This window comes from Zosterops lateralis (assembly GCF_965231275.1).
Source record: "Zosterops lateralis genome assembly, contig: HAP1_HAP1_SCAFFOLD_59, whole genome shotgun sequence".
Classification (NCBI taxonomy): domain Eukaryota; kingdom Metazoa; phylum Chordata; class Aves; order Passeriformes; family Zosteropidae; genus Zosterops; species Zosterops lateralis.
The window spans coordinates 239,622-255,392 of NW_028154607.1; the positions used below are offsets into that span (position 1 = coordinate 239,622).

The 15,771-nt window shown below is 37.1% G+C and overlaps 1 protein-coding gene across 1 annotated transcript in view; it reads left to right on the forward strand.

Moving 5' to 3' along the window:
* Positions 1-15,771, forward strand: part of LOC310923478 (F-box only protein 15-like) — a gene marked incomplete at its 5' end in the record, with an annotated part of 32,944 nt that overhangs the window by 6,845 nt on the left and 10,328 nt on the right. The window contains 6 exons of the mRNA XM_083885467.1: positions 2,157-2,390; positions 2,641-2,850; positions 4,643-4,772; positions 7,054-7,136; positions 8,279-8,424; positions 13,810-13,934. Of these exons, the coding sequence (XP_083741593.1) occupies positions 2,157-2,390; positions 2,641-2,850; positions 4,643-4,772; positions 7,054-7,136; positions 8,279-8,424; positions 13,810-13,934 (928 nt within the window). The remainder of the gene's footprint in view (positions 1-2,156; positions 2,391-2,640; positions 2,851-4,642; positions 4,773-7,053; positions 7,137-8,278; positions 8,425-13,809; positions 13,935-15,771) is intronic.

Below are 15,771 nucleotides of genomic sequence, written 5' to 3' on the forward strand. Positions count from 1 at the left end.
AAATGTTTATGACCCTCCCTTTCTGTACCCTCCTTGTCACAGCATGGGATATTCCAGCCTTCCTACCATGCAGTGTGGGAAGTTCATGGGTACGGTCTGCCTGTGAAGGCCTGAGGATTCTGATCACCAGCAGAACGTGCTTGTGTGAGAGGAAGTGAGAGCACAGGGCAAAGTCTTTGCCACTGTGGTCAAGTGATGACTGATGATGATGTGTCTGATTCTGGCATCTGAGTTAGCAGTAGAAGATTTGTTTGGTTTGTTGTAGTCATGTTCAGTAAGAGACCTTGAGATGAGTATTAACAATTTGAGGCAAGAAGGGCAGGGCATGTATTCTGCTGTGAAAGAGGCAAACTTGTGCTTCCCTGTTGGATGCCTTTTTGATTTATCTGCCCTGACTTCTTCAGAAGTTGAGGATGAAGGGGAAGTGATACCTTCCTAAACACTTGTGATTCCAAGTCCTCCTTCATCTTCTTCTCTGTCTCCCTGCCCTAGCTGAATTTTTGAGTTTCTTGAACTAATTTCTTTGCTTGCCCAACACTGTTTTGGGAAAGGAAGATGCAATATGTTTCTGAGAGTGAGGATGAACATGGTAGGTATTTGTCCTTAGTCTATCTTCAGTCAACTAAATTGCCTGAGCCTGCAACTTCAAAATGCAGGAAATGCCTAGTACTAAGCCCTGTCTTTTCAGCATCATACAGTAAGATGCAGAGTATCTCTCTCCATCAAAGGATATCTTTTTTTGGGAAGGAGTTTCTAGTTATCAGGAAAGTTTTATAGGAGGTTATTTTACTGGGTGTTTTAGGCTGGTGAAGACCAATTGGATGATACACAGCTCAAATTCCCCATGTGATGTTATGTTAAGGACATCTCTCCTTTTTTCATGACTGGACAGTTCTAAACTGCTTTGGAGTTAAAAAAAGAACTTTCCCCCTCCATCAGAAATGTTTTTATACTGTCTGGTAACTTGGCTACCCTTTATGGTCTTAAAGTAGAAGGATTTTAAAACTTTGTTTCAGTTATGGGGATTGTTCTTTATGTTACCCTTCCCACTCTGCTTTTGGTGAATGGAAGGTTGAAAACTCATGTTGACTGTGAACCCACCTTTACCAGTTATGGTAACTTATTGGTCTGTGTGTTTTAGACACTTTTGTCTTAAAAAATGGCAGTGGGGAATTCTGTCTATATCTGCAGAGCAGCAGGCTGGAAGGTTTTTGCGAAATTCCTGGGTCTGCTTGCATCAATAACCAGAGCTGGCTCTCAATATGTGGGGAGTTATTCTCAGTAGCTAATGAATTGAGAATGCTTTTGATGGGTAGGAGGCAGTGTGGGATGGATCTAGTCCTTGAATACTTTAAGGAGAAGGGAAGATGCCATACCATACATGCTAGTGTAAGTTTGCCTGAGGATAAGTGAGAACTGGTAGCCTTGCTGATAAATGGTAGAAAATGTCTCAACTATTTGTTGCCCTCACTAGTAATTTTCTTCAGTGCAGTTATGTACACTGTGTGTCTAGCATTTCAAAATTAGAAAACTTATTGGCAACCTATATTCACAGATTATTGATTGAATTTTTGTAGGTTCCTGGACTCAATGTTCTGTGAATTGTCCTAGAGATACTGGGGTGTGCTAGAGATACTGGGGTGTGAGGGGCTGAAATGTGAACTAATAGTTTTCCTGGCATGAAAGAGATGAACCCATCATTACAGTCACATATTTCTTTGACTTCAGAAAGTCATGTCTTCTCTGGGCTTTTCCAAAGAGAGTGCAGAAAGGATTGAAATTACATTAGTACCACCAAACAAAGGTGATTCTAATTGTCCTCCTCAGCTGAACTGAGAAACTTGAAGTCTACAGATGGTCTTTCTTGAATAGGAGATATTAAACCACTTTTTCCACTAGCTGATTTTCTATGAGGAGGACACATCTTTGTTTTAGGGTGGAATTTTCAAAAATTTCTGCTTAACCTTTATCAGTTTTCACTTACTTGCTGACTGACTGTGCTGTCACAGAGCTTCATCCTGGATCCCATATTTTTGAGAAGACAGACAAGACTGGTTTTTTGCTAACACTGTGCTCAGTGGTAGCTGAGATGTGCATGTAAAAATGAAGTGACTATTCTTGAAATTTACTCCTCTTTATTCTATTTTTATTTTCAGTGGAATTTGGCTGAAACTTTATTCCAATTATTTGCAACCAAAATGGAAAATGAAGTCTAAACAAACAGAAGCTGTTTCTTTGGGCCGTGCTGCTCTACATGATAAAAAGCCTGGGTACTGGAAGAAAGAATACATCTTCAAACAAACGTGTGCCTTCAAGACTAGAGTAATGCGACTCGTTAAATTTCTAGATCCTTACACAGGTCTTCCATGTAAAAACAAAGAAGCTATGAAGTAAGCAATGCCTTGTCACAAAGATTTACTTCAGAACAATGTACAAAACATTAATGGCTTGGAGTAGTATAGAATTAGAGCTATAAAATGTATATCATAATGGAATGATGCAATGATAATCTATAAATGACTGAAACTGAGTCGCAGTTAGTAGAAATGTAAAAATTCTGTTGAAAGCATAGTTTAAATTTTATCACTTTGAGAATTTGTTTTTAAACACTCCTCTCCCCTCTCAATTCCTAAATAACAGAGTCTCTGGCTTGAGTTGGATAATTGTTCTAAAGGACAAAAATGGAAAAGAACATGTAGTAGAGAATCCAAAACTATCATTTAAGGACACATCTGTTACCATACTTTGGTATGGTACAGACTGGCCATGCTTGGACATCCTGTCAACCCTAAAACTGTTTGGAGTTACACCATTGCTTCCTGACCAAAACAGACCTCCCAGCAAGAATGGGTGAGTTTTAATATAGGATTTTTGAGGATTTTTTGGGTGTAACTGATTGATAATATGTCTGTAGGACCTATCTGACATTTGTTTGATTCAATAAGTTAACCCTTCATTTGAAAGCCTCCCCGCAGTAGTTCTTTCTATGTTCTTCTCTTTGGTAGAGCTTTTTAGAGAGGAATAGTAGAAATAGTATAATCCAGCAAGCTATGGCATTAATTCATAGGTTAATTGGCATGTGATATGCAGGCTGATAGGTCCTGACTTGGAAAGCTGAATCTAAGCCCTAGAGCATGAAAGAAAAATGTAAATCTAGAAGACTTTATTGTGAGAAATTTAGCTTGGAAGAGTTAATCAGTATTTATGTGGCTACAGTCAGGTATTCTATGTTGTTAAAATTTATTTTCTGTCTGGTAGGTGTGTATATGAATTTAGGGAACTTGATGTTTAACTATGTGTGCAGTCTTCAGTACATGCATATGAAGTCACACAGTCCACAGCATGTCCCTTGTTTTTTAATTTACATGTGTACAGTGGTTTTTGTCATTATATTCTAAAAAATAAATGAAAAGTGTTTATTTGAGGTATTTGGTTGCTGTCAAGGAGTTTTGCCCACATCTGGGCCTGTGTGTATAGTAGGTACAGAGTCAGCTGCCTGCTTCTTACACAAAGCCCCTGGCCATAGAGCTCTGAAAAGAGGGAATTGGTCACCTACAAAACATCTGGTTCTTCAACCATAAGCAGAGTATATACTTATAAAACAAATAAATCAAGAGAAGCCTTTTGTATAAAGTTAACTGAACAAGTCTTGCAGTCAAATTATGTGGGAAATGTAGTTGTTTTACCGAGATGATGATTCATATGTAGAAAATAAAAAAGCTTGCAGGCAGTTGATGTGTTTATTTCACAGAGTTACAAGTTTTAGAAATTGTGACTAGAGATGAAGTCAGTGGTTTCACCAATTTCAGTATGTCATTGTTTAGACTATAAGGCAGTAGTGCAGGGACAGGCCTGATTGACTTAAAGATGGAAAAGGTTGATGTTGATCAAGAAGAAATGTTTTACTGTAAGGGTGGTGTGACACTGGAATGGGTTGTCCAGGGAGGTTGTGGATGCCCCATCCCAGACAGTGTTCAGTGTTTGATTGTAGGTGGTATTACAGTGATACTATGTGGAAGTCTAGGAACTGTTTTGAATATAGTAAGAGCCTGAGTCTGAAAAGGATTTGAGGAAGACTTCTTCATTCTGAGTAGGTAATGCAAACTCTTACTTACTGCCCTTTTTTAAAATGCATCATTAGTTAATAAGAGTGTTCATGAACTTATATTTAAGACTTTTTTGGAGCTAATGGCTTTAATTATAGGTAAAATATAGAAAAAAAATCTAAAAAAGGAAAGCTTCCTGTAGCACATACTTTTAATTTATTATATGTACAGTTTGATACTTTCCTTTGAATTTTGCTTCTCAGTGATTTCATCTAGTATCAATAGAGTATGAAAAACAAGTTATAAAGTAATTCTGTATCTTGAAAAATTGGGCAAGTACGTAAGTTCTTTTTTTAAGCATGTTTTAGAAGATCATAGTGTTTTTTATTTCTTTTCTTGTTAGGGGTTGAGATCCTGCTAGTACACTGTGGTTGTTCAAATGTATGGTTTATGATTCTGCATGGCAAATGCTTTCAAAACCATTTTCATCATGTGCTGCTGGTCAGACTTTACAGTTAAAAATGAAATTAAACTGAACTTTTACATGAATAAGGAGACACAGCCTTTTTACTTCATTCTGTATGTTCTTTTCAAAGACCTCGTCGATTTTCCTTGATTGCTGAATACCCTCTTGGCAACCTGACTGAAAGTAGTGTCGCAGTTGGTGCTGATGAGCTTGTCCAGCTCTTCAGTCTGAGTCCAGGACTGTTAGTAGGAATTTGGAAGGTAAGATAACATTTTGTTTCTGTATTTTATTATGATTTGAATGAAAAAAAAAAAAAAAATTGGCTTGTAGTTTGGGTTTGAGGAGGGCTTTTTTTTTTTAATCTTCCTTTTTTTTCCCCTTTGGATTTTGAAAGATCTTGTCTAAACTAGTAACCACAAAACACATGTAGGGACAGTAAGTGGAAGATTTATTGTATCCTGAAGAGCTGTCACAGGAGTATATATACTTTTTTTAAAAATCCACTTCTAATTAAGAGATCAGTTATCTATCATTCCATATTAGATGCTGTGTTCAATTTTATTTATTTTACAGTCTTCACATGCCCAAGTTTGATATGCTAGAATAATTTTAAATGGAATGGTTTGAGAAAAGAAGTGCTTCTTCCTCTGATTCGTGCCATTACCTGCCCATGCCACTCAAAGTGATGAGTTCCCACATAGCAACTTAATTTTAATCTACATCACCAGGTAGCTGTATCCTGCTCCAGCAGCAGGAATGCTGTAAATGGTGCCCTTTTGGAGGTATTAAATTCTTGGTATTAAGAGTCTAGGTTAAGCAGTTAGCCTCTGTAGGGTAAGTGTAGACGTGAATGTCTTTAGAGGGCAGTGCCGAACATCTGAAGTCGACTTCAGAAGGAATCTGCATCTTTGCATGGGATGCACTGGCACCTCTGTGTCTGCCTGTGGCTATGTAGGTCTGGGTGCTATGGAGGCCTGTTTCAGGTGTTCTGCTCTTGGTCTGAATTGAGAGGTGGTAGCCCTTTTTTCCTCCCCTCAGCCATGCTCTTGATGTAGACTTAGGTTATTTGGAACTTTCCTAAGGGAGGCTGTGAGCAGTTCCTCAAAGTTGTGTCTAATCTCCAGCTGCAAACATGCTGCCTCAAATGTACACAATCGCCAGAGGCAATGTTTAAAAGTGCAGAAGGACTATTTCTTTCACTCCTACTTAAAGGTAAGAGTGAAAATCCATTTCCTGGAAAACTTGAAAACCTGACTGGCATAAACCCATTATTGGTTGTTTCAGTCTGTGAAAATCTCTGCTAAGTGAACAGCCATTTCTCTCTTATCTTCAGACGTTTTGTAGATGGGTGCCCCTGTATTGTTGGCTCTCTGGTCTTGCTCATGCATTGGCCCCATCCATGCTCAGAAAGAGAGATCTTTCAGCACCTGGAAATGGTTCAGTCATAACCAAGTTTCACATCATTGTTAAGAATCGAGTGCCTCACTCCAGTATATTTTCCCTGCTTGCTTTTCTGAACAGCAGTTCTTATTCTCTGTGTAGGCAGAGTAATATGAGGTAGTTAAGTGTCAGTGGGTGTAATAATTGTAAATGCCACACGTCTTGTTTTTTGCACATATCTGCATAACAGAAACCAAGGGCAGGTTACGTGGGCCTTCTGGTATTTGGACAGAGAAAGACTGAGAAATTATGAGATTGATAGATCTCCCTAGTTAAATCTTTTATAGCTGTAATTTTGCACTTTGAAAATACAGGAGCAGTTAAAAAGCCAAAAGTTTGAATAGAGGATGTCATTTTCTGGTAACCCAGAGAGATGAAAACAGTAGTTGCCCACATTTCAGGAGAGTAATAGACTTCTGGCAGGGAATTATTTTCCTATTGACTTCTGTGTTTGGAAATGCAGGATTTTAAAAAATGCATTTAAAGAAAAAAAAAACTTGATATCCTAGTATTGTGTTCTTGAAGTAAATATATACCTCTGTCTCTAGTTTTCGCATTGATGTTTTCTCTGTATAGACATCTGTAGAAGGTTATGTTTTTAATGTTTTCCTAGGACTAAATAGTCTGGTGAAGACATGTTTTTTACTTTGAAATTCACAGTTTCTATTGAATAATTCTGTATTCCTCACTGATGTTAGCCCTCTTTGGAAATAGTTCTTTACATGGGAAAATAATCTTGATGTTTCAGCAGTTGGGAGTAAGTGCAGTTTGATTTTGTTTAGGTATCTTTTTAAAAGTGGTTATTAGAAGCTAGGGGCAATTCTTGGAGCTCTCATAATTTTTGCCTAGACATAGGTAGTTTCCCTCTCTTTCCCTGTAATACAGAAATTCTGTAATCTTTTATATATATTCTGTACTCTTGTGAAAAAACAGTAAAGGTTTTAGGAGTCCAAGTATTAAAGCAAGCCATTACTAACATTATTACAGTAACTGGCAGAGTAATAAGCGGCAGCATTTCTCTATGAATTTTAATGCTCAGAAAGACCTTGTGAAAAAAAGAATTTCCAGATAAAAATACATATACTTTAATTAACTTTTCAGGAGAAAAATGAAATTGCTTTTGTTATGGCGAATCTTCATTATAATCAACTTCTTGAGAGAAGCATTTTGGGTTCTGCTACTGTGTAAGTTTGGTTTTCCTTTGTGGGAAGTAAAGATAACCTTTTGAATAAAGCTTTGAGTTTTACAATTAAAATTGCCTGCTGGTAAGATGCTTATGTTTAGGCAGTAATTAACTATTCTTGTGTAATATAAACAACAGTTACAGTAAATACAAAAATGTAGAAGCATTTTCATACTAAAATATTGCCATCATTATGCTATTGTGGAGATAATTTAGTTAAAAAAGTGTACTAGTACTGGCTGTATTGAGAAAGTTAGAAATACACTGCCCATACTTTCTCCCTTTTCATAAGCAGTCTTTTTATTTCCTCTTCCTATCTGAAACAGTGATAGAAAAGAGGGAGACATTTCAGGAAGTAGAGAAGTAATCTTTGGCTGTGTAAGAGGGGAGAAAAATTCTGGTAAACTGGTGAGGTGCTTGCAATTATCTTTTAGTCCTATTCAGAGAGTAGCAGGGTTTCCTATTAAGTGTTTGTATATGTGTATATTGCAGTGTATAATGTAATACCTGTTTATACATTATAAACTGTTTAAAAATACAATTTTTTTTTTTTTTTAGCTTTAGAACAGTATTTGGGGAATTTATTTGCCACTCCGCTTTCTAGTCAGATACTTTTGTATCTACCAGTAGTCTTAAATGCCCACTATAACTCAGTGTGGCTCTTCTCTCACAGAATGTAAGATTTAACACCTTCTCTCTTAGTACCAGATTGGATCCTGTGTAGAAGTTGCTCAGTTGCCTCTGGCATGTGGTCACTTCAGGTCATTTATGTGCAGTAGTTATTTAGTTAGGCACAGGCAAAATAATTTCAATATTTGCTATTTCAGAGAAGTCTCTAGAGCTAGTGGGCTTTTAGATTTGTAGTTAAGCTGATGCTTTTTTCTTTGTTGAAGACAAATCCGTGTTTTGAAGTTTAACAGATGTACCTTTTAAAGTTGACTGCCATATTTTCTCCCTTTGGCTGGGCTGAACAGCTGATCAGCAGTTTTAGACACTGTATTAGTTTAAAAGAAGTGTGATGAACTAGAGATGTTTGATTTCAAAACTGTCTTAAGATGACAGTCTCAGTGTAGGGCTGTATGTTACATCTCTATTAAGTCATGTTCCCCCTTGCTAAATTCTATTATTTTTCTTTTTTTCAAGTCAATATACTCCTCCACCTAATCAACCTTTACTGGATGATATTGACTCAGAGTATGGACTGCATGAGTACAACCTGCATCTTGACCTTCAGGGCAGAACCTGCATGTACCTGTGTGGATCATTCAAGCGCCTCTTCTGCAGAAAACGTAAAGTTGACAGAACAATAATGTTTGTTTTAGAAATGATCCCTGTCTTTCCTTCTTGTATCCAGTTTCTCTCTTTTAAGGGGTGAAACTGAAATGGAATTTTAAGAGTAAGATGTCTGTTAGTTGTGTGGTTTCTTTATATCTGCATGGTGCTTTGTGTGGCATCCTAAGGCTGCTCTGTAAGAAGTCTGCCCATTGTTACATTTTTATAGTGTCAGGCCTGGGACTGAATTCTTCAGATTGTCAGGGTCTTTTCTTTTAGTTCTCTGCTGCATTAATAATGCGGTGGCATAGCTCTTGGTGCAGGCTGATGTTTCTTTCAGTTGTATTTTATAAAGGAGAGACAGTTTGTCCTCGTACAATTTGGAAGCTTATTTCTGTAGAATTCTCCTTGAGTATACTTTGGATGCACAGACAGATTGAAAATATAGATAAATTTGTAGAAGTTACTGTGAACTTTAAGATCTATAGTTTTTTTTTTGGTGAGCTTGAGGTTGCCTGTTCTGGCATCTCGTCATTGTGTGGTAAACAATTTCAGTCATTTTTTTTAACTGCTGCTTCATTCTGTTTTCAGCACTTCTTTCCATGAGACGTGATTGACCATCCCTGTTATTCTCATACAGCCCAAATTCATAATTGTACTGAGGTTTTGAAAAATACATGTGTGATCTCTCTTTTGACATAACTTCAGCATAAATTCCTACAGCTACATAGCTGTCTTTCTGTAAGCAGAGACAGATTAAAATATTAAAATTAGACATTGTCATGAATTTAATTTAGAATTAAGTACTGTAAATTAATTATTGCTCCCAAATAATTTTTTTTTGTATCGGCAGTAATTTTTTTTATCCACACTCCTGAGCAGTGCGGATTGCAGAACATGTTGTTTTTCGGTCAGTAGAGGGCACTGTTGTCAGACGTGAGCGCTTTTACCGGGCTACAGAATTTCCCCGTGATTTGGTTTGGTTTTTCTCGTTGGTGTTTGGTGATTCCAAGAGCTGTCATTTAGATGGCAGCCTTGTGCAGTGTGGAGTGTAGTAGTCCTTGAACCTGAAATATACCTGAAATACATTTTTCAGATTCCAGAAAAGTTGCAAGCTTAAACTAAATGAATAATTCTACGGCTAAAACTTCAGTGAAAGTCTACGCATGTAGCAAGAAATCTTACCTGAAGTGTTGTGTAGTACAAGAATCCTCTTTATATTATCAGAAAAAACCCCAAAACGTCTCAAAATTGGCAAGAGGATTGAGTTTTTGGAATTGTGTTGGTTGTTCTGGTTTAGCTGAATGTCATATTTTGTTTTCTAAAATGAAAATGTTATGCTCCTAGCAATACAGTTGCACAAGAAAAAGTATTATGTGGCATACTTCCTTTCTTGATACCACTTTCTTGCTGCTTAGAAGCTACTTCCACAAAAGATTAAGCTGATAAGCTGATCTTTATGCAAATTTTAGGAAATGTCCCTGAGCTACAGTTGTGATGCCATCTCACTTTGCAAGTTACAGAATCTGTTTTATGCTCACGAGTGTTTTCTGAATTACTGGTTTTGTGACCTTCAGCAGTGTGACAGCCACCAGATTCTGGTCTCACAGGACATCAGGCAGCTGAAGCCATGGTTCTGCAGACAATAAGCTCATTTGTCAACTTGTCCCTTCCATGTGCTCACACAATAATTCCTTGTGGAAAATGCTTGACTTCCTCCTGAAATGGTGTAGTGATGCAGCATATGGTTGTCTGCTCTCACATTTTTCATTCTAAGTTGTTGTTCATTTTTCTCATTTTGGTGAACATGGTGTTGCTGAATGTGGTGGCCAGGTTTGTCCAGACTGGTTGTGTTTGCTGGTTTGTGTTTTGGTTTTAGGCTCCCTTCTAATAATATTCTTTGTCCCTTCCTCTGGGAGGACTCTGAAGCATGGAAGTCTGCAATGTTCTTGTCTTGCTATTTTTGAAAATTCTCTACTGAGTCCAGTTTTATTTTAAATTATAGACATGCCCATGGCAATTTCTACAACTTGAGGCACAGATCAGTTGTCAGCTATTATACTGTTCTTTTACTTATTTATTGGTTTTCGTTAGGGAGCTCTAGGCCTTCCTAGGTTACCAGAGAATGCCCATTTGTATTTTGCAGAATAACTGGTTTATTTGTTCAATATTAATATTTATCTGCTTTTTGTTAGTGTCTATTAGTATTGAGCTTCATTTTGCTACTCTGTTTGCAATTCTTTTTGCAGAATTCTTAATATTAAATTAAAAAAGTTATGTCACACTTCATTGAACCAAGTAGATGGAGTGTATATGGCTTCAGATTTTTTTTTCTGTTATTAATACTTACATTACAGTAATTAGCTGGTTTGCCACTGTTTGGGCTGGGGTTTAGCATTTTGTTTTATTCTCCTTTTCATGTAAACAGAATTGGCAATATGGTCTCACTGGCAGATAGTGTAGGGTGAATATGCTAAATACTTTGTAACTGAATTGAAAATATTTAGAAAACTTTCCTTGTTTTCAGGAAGGTATGACAGGCTTTTCTCCCAGAAGACTCCCAGAAGCTATGAATCCAGCTTCTTAATAAATACTTTTGAAGTGTATTTACCTAGGTTTTCAACTTTTTAAGCACAGCTTTGTACCCACATGGTAGTTTAAGCTTTGACTTTTCAATGTCATTTCTTGTTGATGTAAACTGATGTGATGTGCTTGCAAAATGTGAGAGTTGATTTTTGTGTATTTAGAGAGCTTTTAAGATTTGTTTGAAAAATTTCATATCAGGCTTTTGAAATGTTTTGCTTGACCTTGAAGATTGATTTGCAAGTTTAAATAACCATTTCAGTGTCTTAAGGCTGGTTGTTGGCACCAGAATTAGTGTTAAGCACAGCTTTTCCTCTGAAAATACCAATCAAATGACAATTTGCAACAAAGGCTTGGTTAGCAAAACAAACTTCCTTGGCTTTTAGCTAAAATAAGTACTCCGGAACTATTGGTCTATTTGTTTCTTTCCCCTGCAGTTTGTCTACATGATATATGTTCTTTATTACCTTTACTTGGAAATATTTGTTCCCTATAACTTACTCTGCTGCTTTGCTGCTATGCGTGTCTTGCATAAACCAAGGACTAGAGATGTTATAAGGGGACAATGAAACAAAGTCTGGATCAGGCTGAAGAAAGCCCTGTCCAATTTGCTTTCTCTGTGTTTCTCTTCATATGTTTAACATAGCTTGTTCTGTCCTTTAATTTCATTTTCTTATGTGACTGGGGTGAGGAAGGGAAGACTTCAGTACTTAGCCTGCAGTTCCTTGCTTGTTTCTAGGCAGACTTTTCCCTCCTCTGGAATATAAAGACTGCAATGGAGCTTTTATATTAAAAAAACCCATATATAAAGACTGGATTAACCAGCCCATGAATAATTAGCCTTCAGATTCTTGATCTGTTGCCTATTTCCATTCTGGCTAAAGTTAAGAAGTAACTATAATACACCTTAGCCAGCTGATCTATCTAGCAGTGGTGTATTAATGTCATGCAGTGGCAGTGATGTCCTGGGCTTCATTAATTTATTAGCAGAATGCTTTTTTCAATCCATTTTTAATCCATTCAAACTTCATTTGATTTGAATGAGTAAGAGAAATGGCCACTTCCATTCAGACTGGAATTGTGGATAACCAAATAGTCATCTTAGAAAAAAATGCTTGTTGACTGATGTTTTCAAATCTTGTTCAAAAACTCAACTTTAAGTGTGGTCTTTCAGTGGTTAGTTAGTAAACTAAGTAAAATATTTTTACCTTGAATGACATTTTGTCATTGAATTTGATTTACTGAGGTTTTGGAACTGAACCATTTGGACAGGTATCAAGTTAATGCCCTTTTTCTACTTTGAGCTGGGTCCTGGAAACGAATTCTGCTTACATTTTTCTCACTGATTTCTTTTGCACTTCACTGCAAAGACAGTGGGTATCATGGTCCGGACGATTGCATTTTCCTTCAACCATACAAAGTATTTCCTACAAAATATTTCCTGGGCATGGTCACGTTGGTTACTGTATTCACACTCCTATTCCAGACAGTGTCTGTATTGAAAAACCTGCAGCTGTTGTTCTCTGTCATGTGCTGGGCTGCTTCCTCCCCAGAGTAAGTATTCTCTGGACTCCCCACTGGTGAGTGATGCCTTTCCAGCATTGGTTTGTGCCTTGGCTCTACAGCACCAGTTCAGAGAAGTTTTTGGCCTCTGTGTTGAAGTGTGGGCTTTCTTTCTCCTTCACTGCCTCTAACGATCTGCTTCAAGCAGCCACCAAGCAGAGGTTTTGCTGGCACTGCCTGCTGGATGCAGCCATTTAACTCACAGCCAGCCTTTCTGATGTTGCTTCTTCTGTCTGTGGCCTCATGCTGCTACTTCAGCTTGATCGAAGGAGAATCACAGGCAAAACACTTCCTTTTTCACTCTGTCACTTCCATCTTAAACCTCTGCAAGCCCCTTAGCTTGTTACCTTACCATCCAGGACCTGCTACTGGATCCTGACAGGCATTATATTCCTGGGAATTCCTTCTCGCCCTTCTCATTTGTCTCCTGCAAGTCCTAGATATTTTCTTTTTTGTACTGAGGTCTCTAGTGCTTTTGTTTTGCTCTTTTGAGAGAGAATCTCTTGTTCAAGGAAACTTGTCTAAGGGATGTCCTACCAAGAAATCTGCTTGTGTCATGTGATGCTTTTATTTTCACTTTTCTTTGTAGTCAGATTGTGTTCATTATAATGTTCCCAAACTTATAATTAGAATGTTGGAGTCCCTGGTTCCTCCTCTGATAGCAAAGGAAAAAAAAAAAAAAAAAAGTCAATCTCTTCTGAGAGAAGAGATACCAAAGAAATATGGATATACGTAGTAATAAAAAAATCACAAATCATAGTAGTTCTGCCAAAAAAACCCCAAGAACCAGGAGTTTTGGAAAGCTACTTTAAAAAAAATTAAATTCATAATTTAAAAACTTGATTCAAATCAAATCATAATGCATGTCAATTTAAATGATGCAATATCCTTTCTAAGGAGAAATTGTTACCTGTATACCCTTTTTATTGGGTTGAGTTTCCAGTTAGAGATGGAAGTGTTGAATATGAAATTTACTCCTTGCATCCTTGTGTAAGTTCTTTAGGTGCCATTCCTATTTTTATGCTAAAAAATACAAAAGAATTTTTAGCTGCTATTTCTGCTGTGGATCACAGAATCAAACTTCGAACTGCAACTTAATTCCTCTATGAAGTGCTTGATATTTAGCTGTTGGTGTATGGCAGGGTTTCTTATTGGTGAGTGAGATGAAAAAGACATGAAAAGGAGAACATTTACAGCGTACTTGGACTGAATTTGATTTATACTGCTGTAATGTTGTATATTGTTTATATTTTCAGATGACATTGAAAATGGATACCTGAGGCTCAGAGTTGTAAACTTGAAGGATAATAGGAAGCACTTTCCTATTACTGGGACACTTGGCATATGCTGGGAAACAGATGTGTTTAAAGGCAATGTAAAGGTCAGAAATATTTTTTTGTTTGTGGAAATGCTTATCTCAAAACAGAATTATGTTTGTGCATCTTAAATATGCTAATTTTAAAACAATTTTTTGATATATAGAAGGTGTCTGTTACTAGACAAAGACCTGTGTTCCAATATTTTAAAAAATAAGTGAATTTTGAGGAAAAACATTTTCTGCTTTCTCTCATAGTGTGTGGATTGCATGCTAGACTCATTCATGTAATGTGTGTTATCACTCCAGTGCTTTCCACTCAGCAAAGATGCTGTGGCTGACCAGCCTTGCTTGTAAATGCTGGACAAAAAAAAAAAAAAGAAAAAATACTGCAGATGTACTTTTTGTGAGGGCTTTTTTTGGGTTTGATGTGAGGGTGGGTTGGTTTTTTTTGTTTTGTTTTGTGGTTTTTTGTTTGTTTTGGGTTGGTTGGTTGGTTGGGGTTTGTTTGTGAGCAATAAGCCTTGAACCTCTGGGGAAATACTCTGCAGTTCTGTGGTGTGTATGCAGTGAAAGTTAGGAACTGCTGGGGAATGTTAAAATGCCAGTGGCCACAGGGAGAAACTACAGACCACATCCACACAGTCAGCACCTAGCTCCAGTCAGGTACATCAGTCAGCTGGATTAACTTTTTATTTTTTTAGAGGAATGCTCACACATTCTGTTGGATAAAATTCCTGAAAGAGTTACTTCAAACAAAGCTTCAGATTATTTCTGTACCTTTTGCAATAGTGGTGAAGGCACATATTTTTAAATGTACTTTATCGGCGTGAATGTTTCAGAAGTTGTAAAAATTCTGATGAATGTAGTTTAAGCACTACTGGAAAATCACTTAGTTCAACACTTGATTTCAAATTTGGCACTTCTTTTGAAAAGACCCTCAAAATTAATAAAACTGCTGTTTCTGCCAATCATGTATAGATGTGGAATGAAATATTGTTTGATAAGGTGAGACTTTTTTACTGAGGCATGTGTTGACAAAACAAGGGACAATATTTTTAAACTGAAAGAGGGTAGATTTAAATTGGACATTGACAAAAAAAGGCAAAAAAATTCTTTCGCCCATGATGAGCATGGTGAGGCAGGGGAGTTGGAATTAGATGACTTATGTAAGTCCCTTCTAACCCAAATCATTCTGTGATTTTAACCCGAGTCTAATCTGTGATTCAGCTGCTTGGCAGGATTTTTTTTTTCCATGAAAATACTCCTGAGTAGTATATAAGAATTTAGGAAGTTATCTGACAGAGGAAACAGCTGTGGCTGTAGTCTTTAGTTTTTCAGTTTTAGTCTCCCTCCTATGTGCATACGGCATAAATTATATTGAGTGTTTGTTTCTACGACAAAATAAAGAATACAATTTTTTTAAATGCCTCATTTTGGGGTGACAGATAGAATTTGTCAGCATATAGCCATGGGTTGAATTCACTGTGGTCTTTACCATAAGTGTCTAAAATTCTTAAAATGTGTGGAGGCCGAATAACATCAGCCACAGAAGTAGGACATTCCACTACTTGGAATTTATTTGAATTTTGTTTAATACTCTTAAGGAAAACCAAAAAACCCAAAAGCTTTCTTGGCACTTCTGGGTTTTTTAGTAAAAAATTTAATTGCTGAAGTACAGATAGTTGGAAATTGTCATGGCTTAGGAATGGTATTCTCCAATTTAATGTTCTCACTGTAACCACTCCAAATCACACTCTCTACTGGCTCTCTCCCCTTCCTCTGCCCTGTGCTGAGCTGGAGGGGAGAACTGGAGGCACAAAGGTAAAGGTCAAGGTTGAGATAAGAGCAGTTTACTGGAAACAGCAATGGGAGAAGAAAATGGAGAGTAGCAGCAACAAAA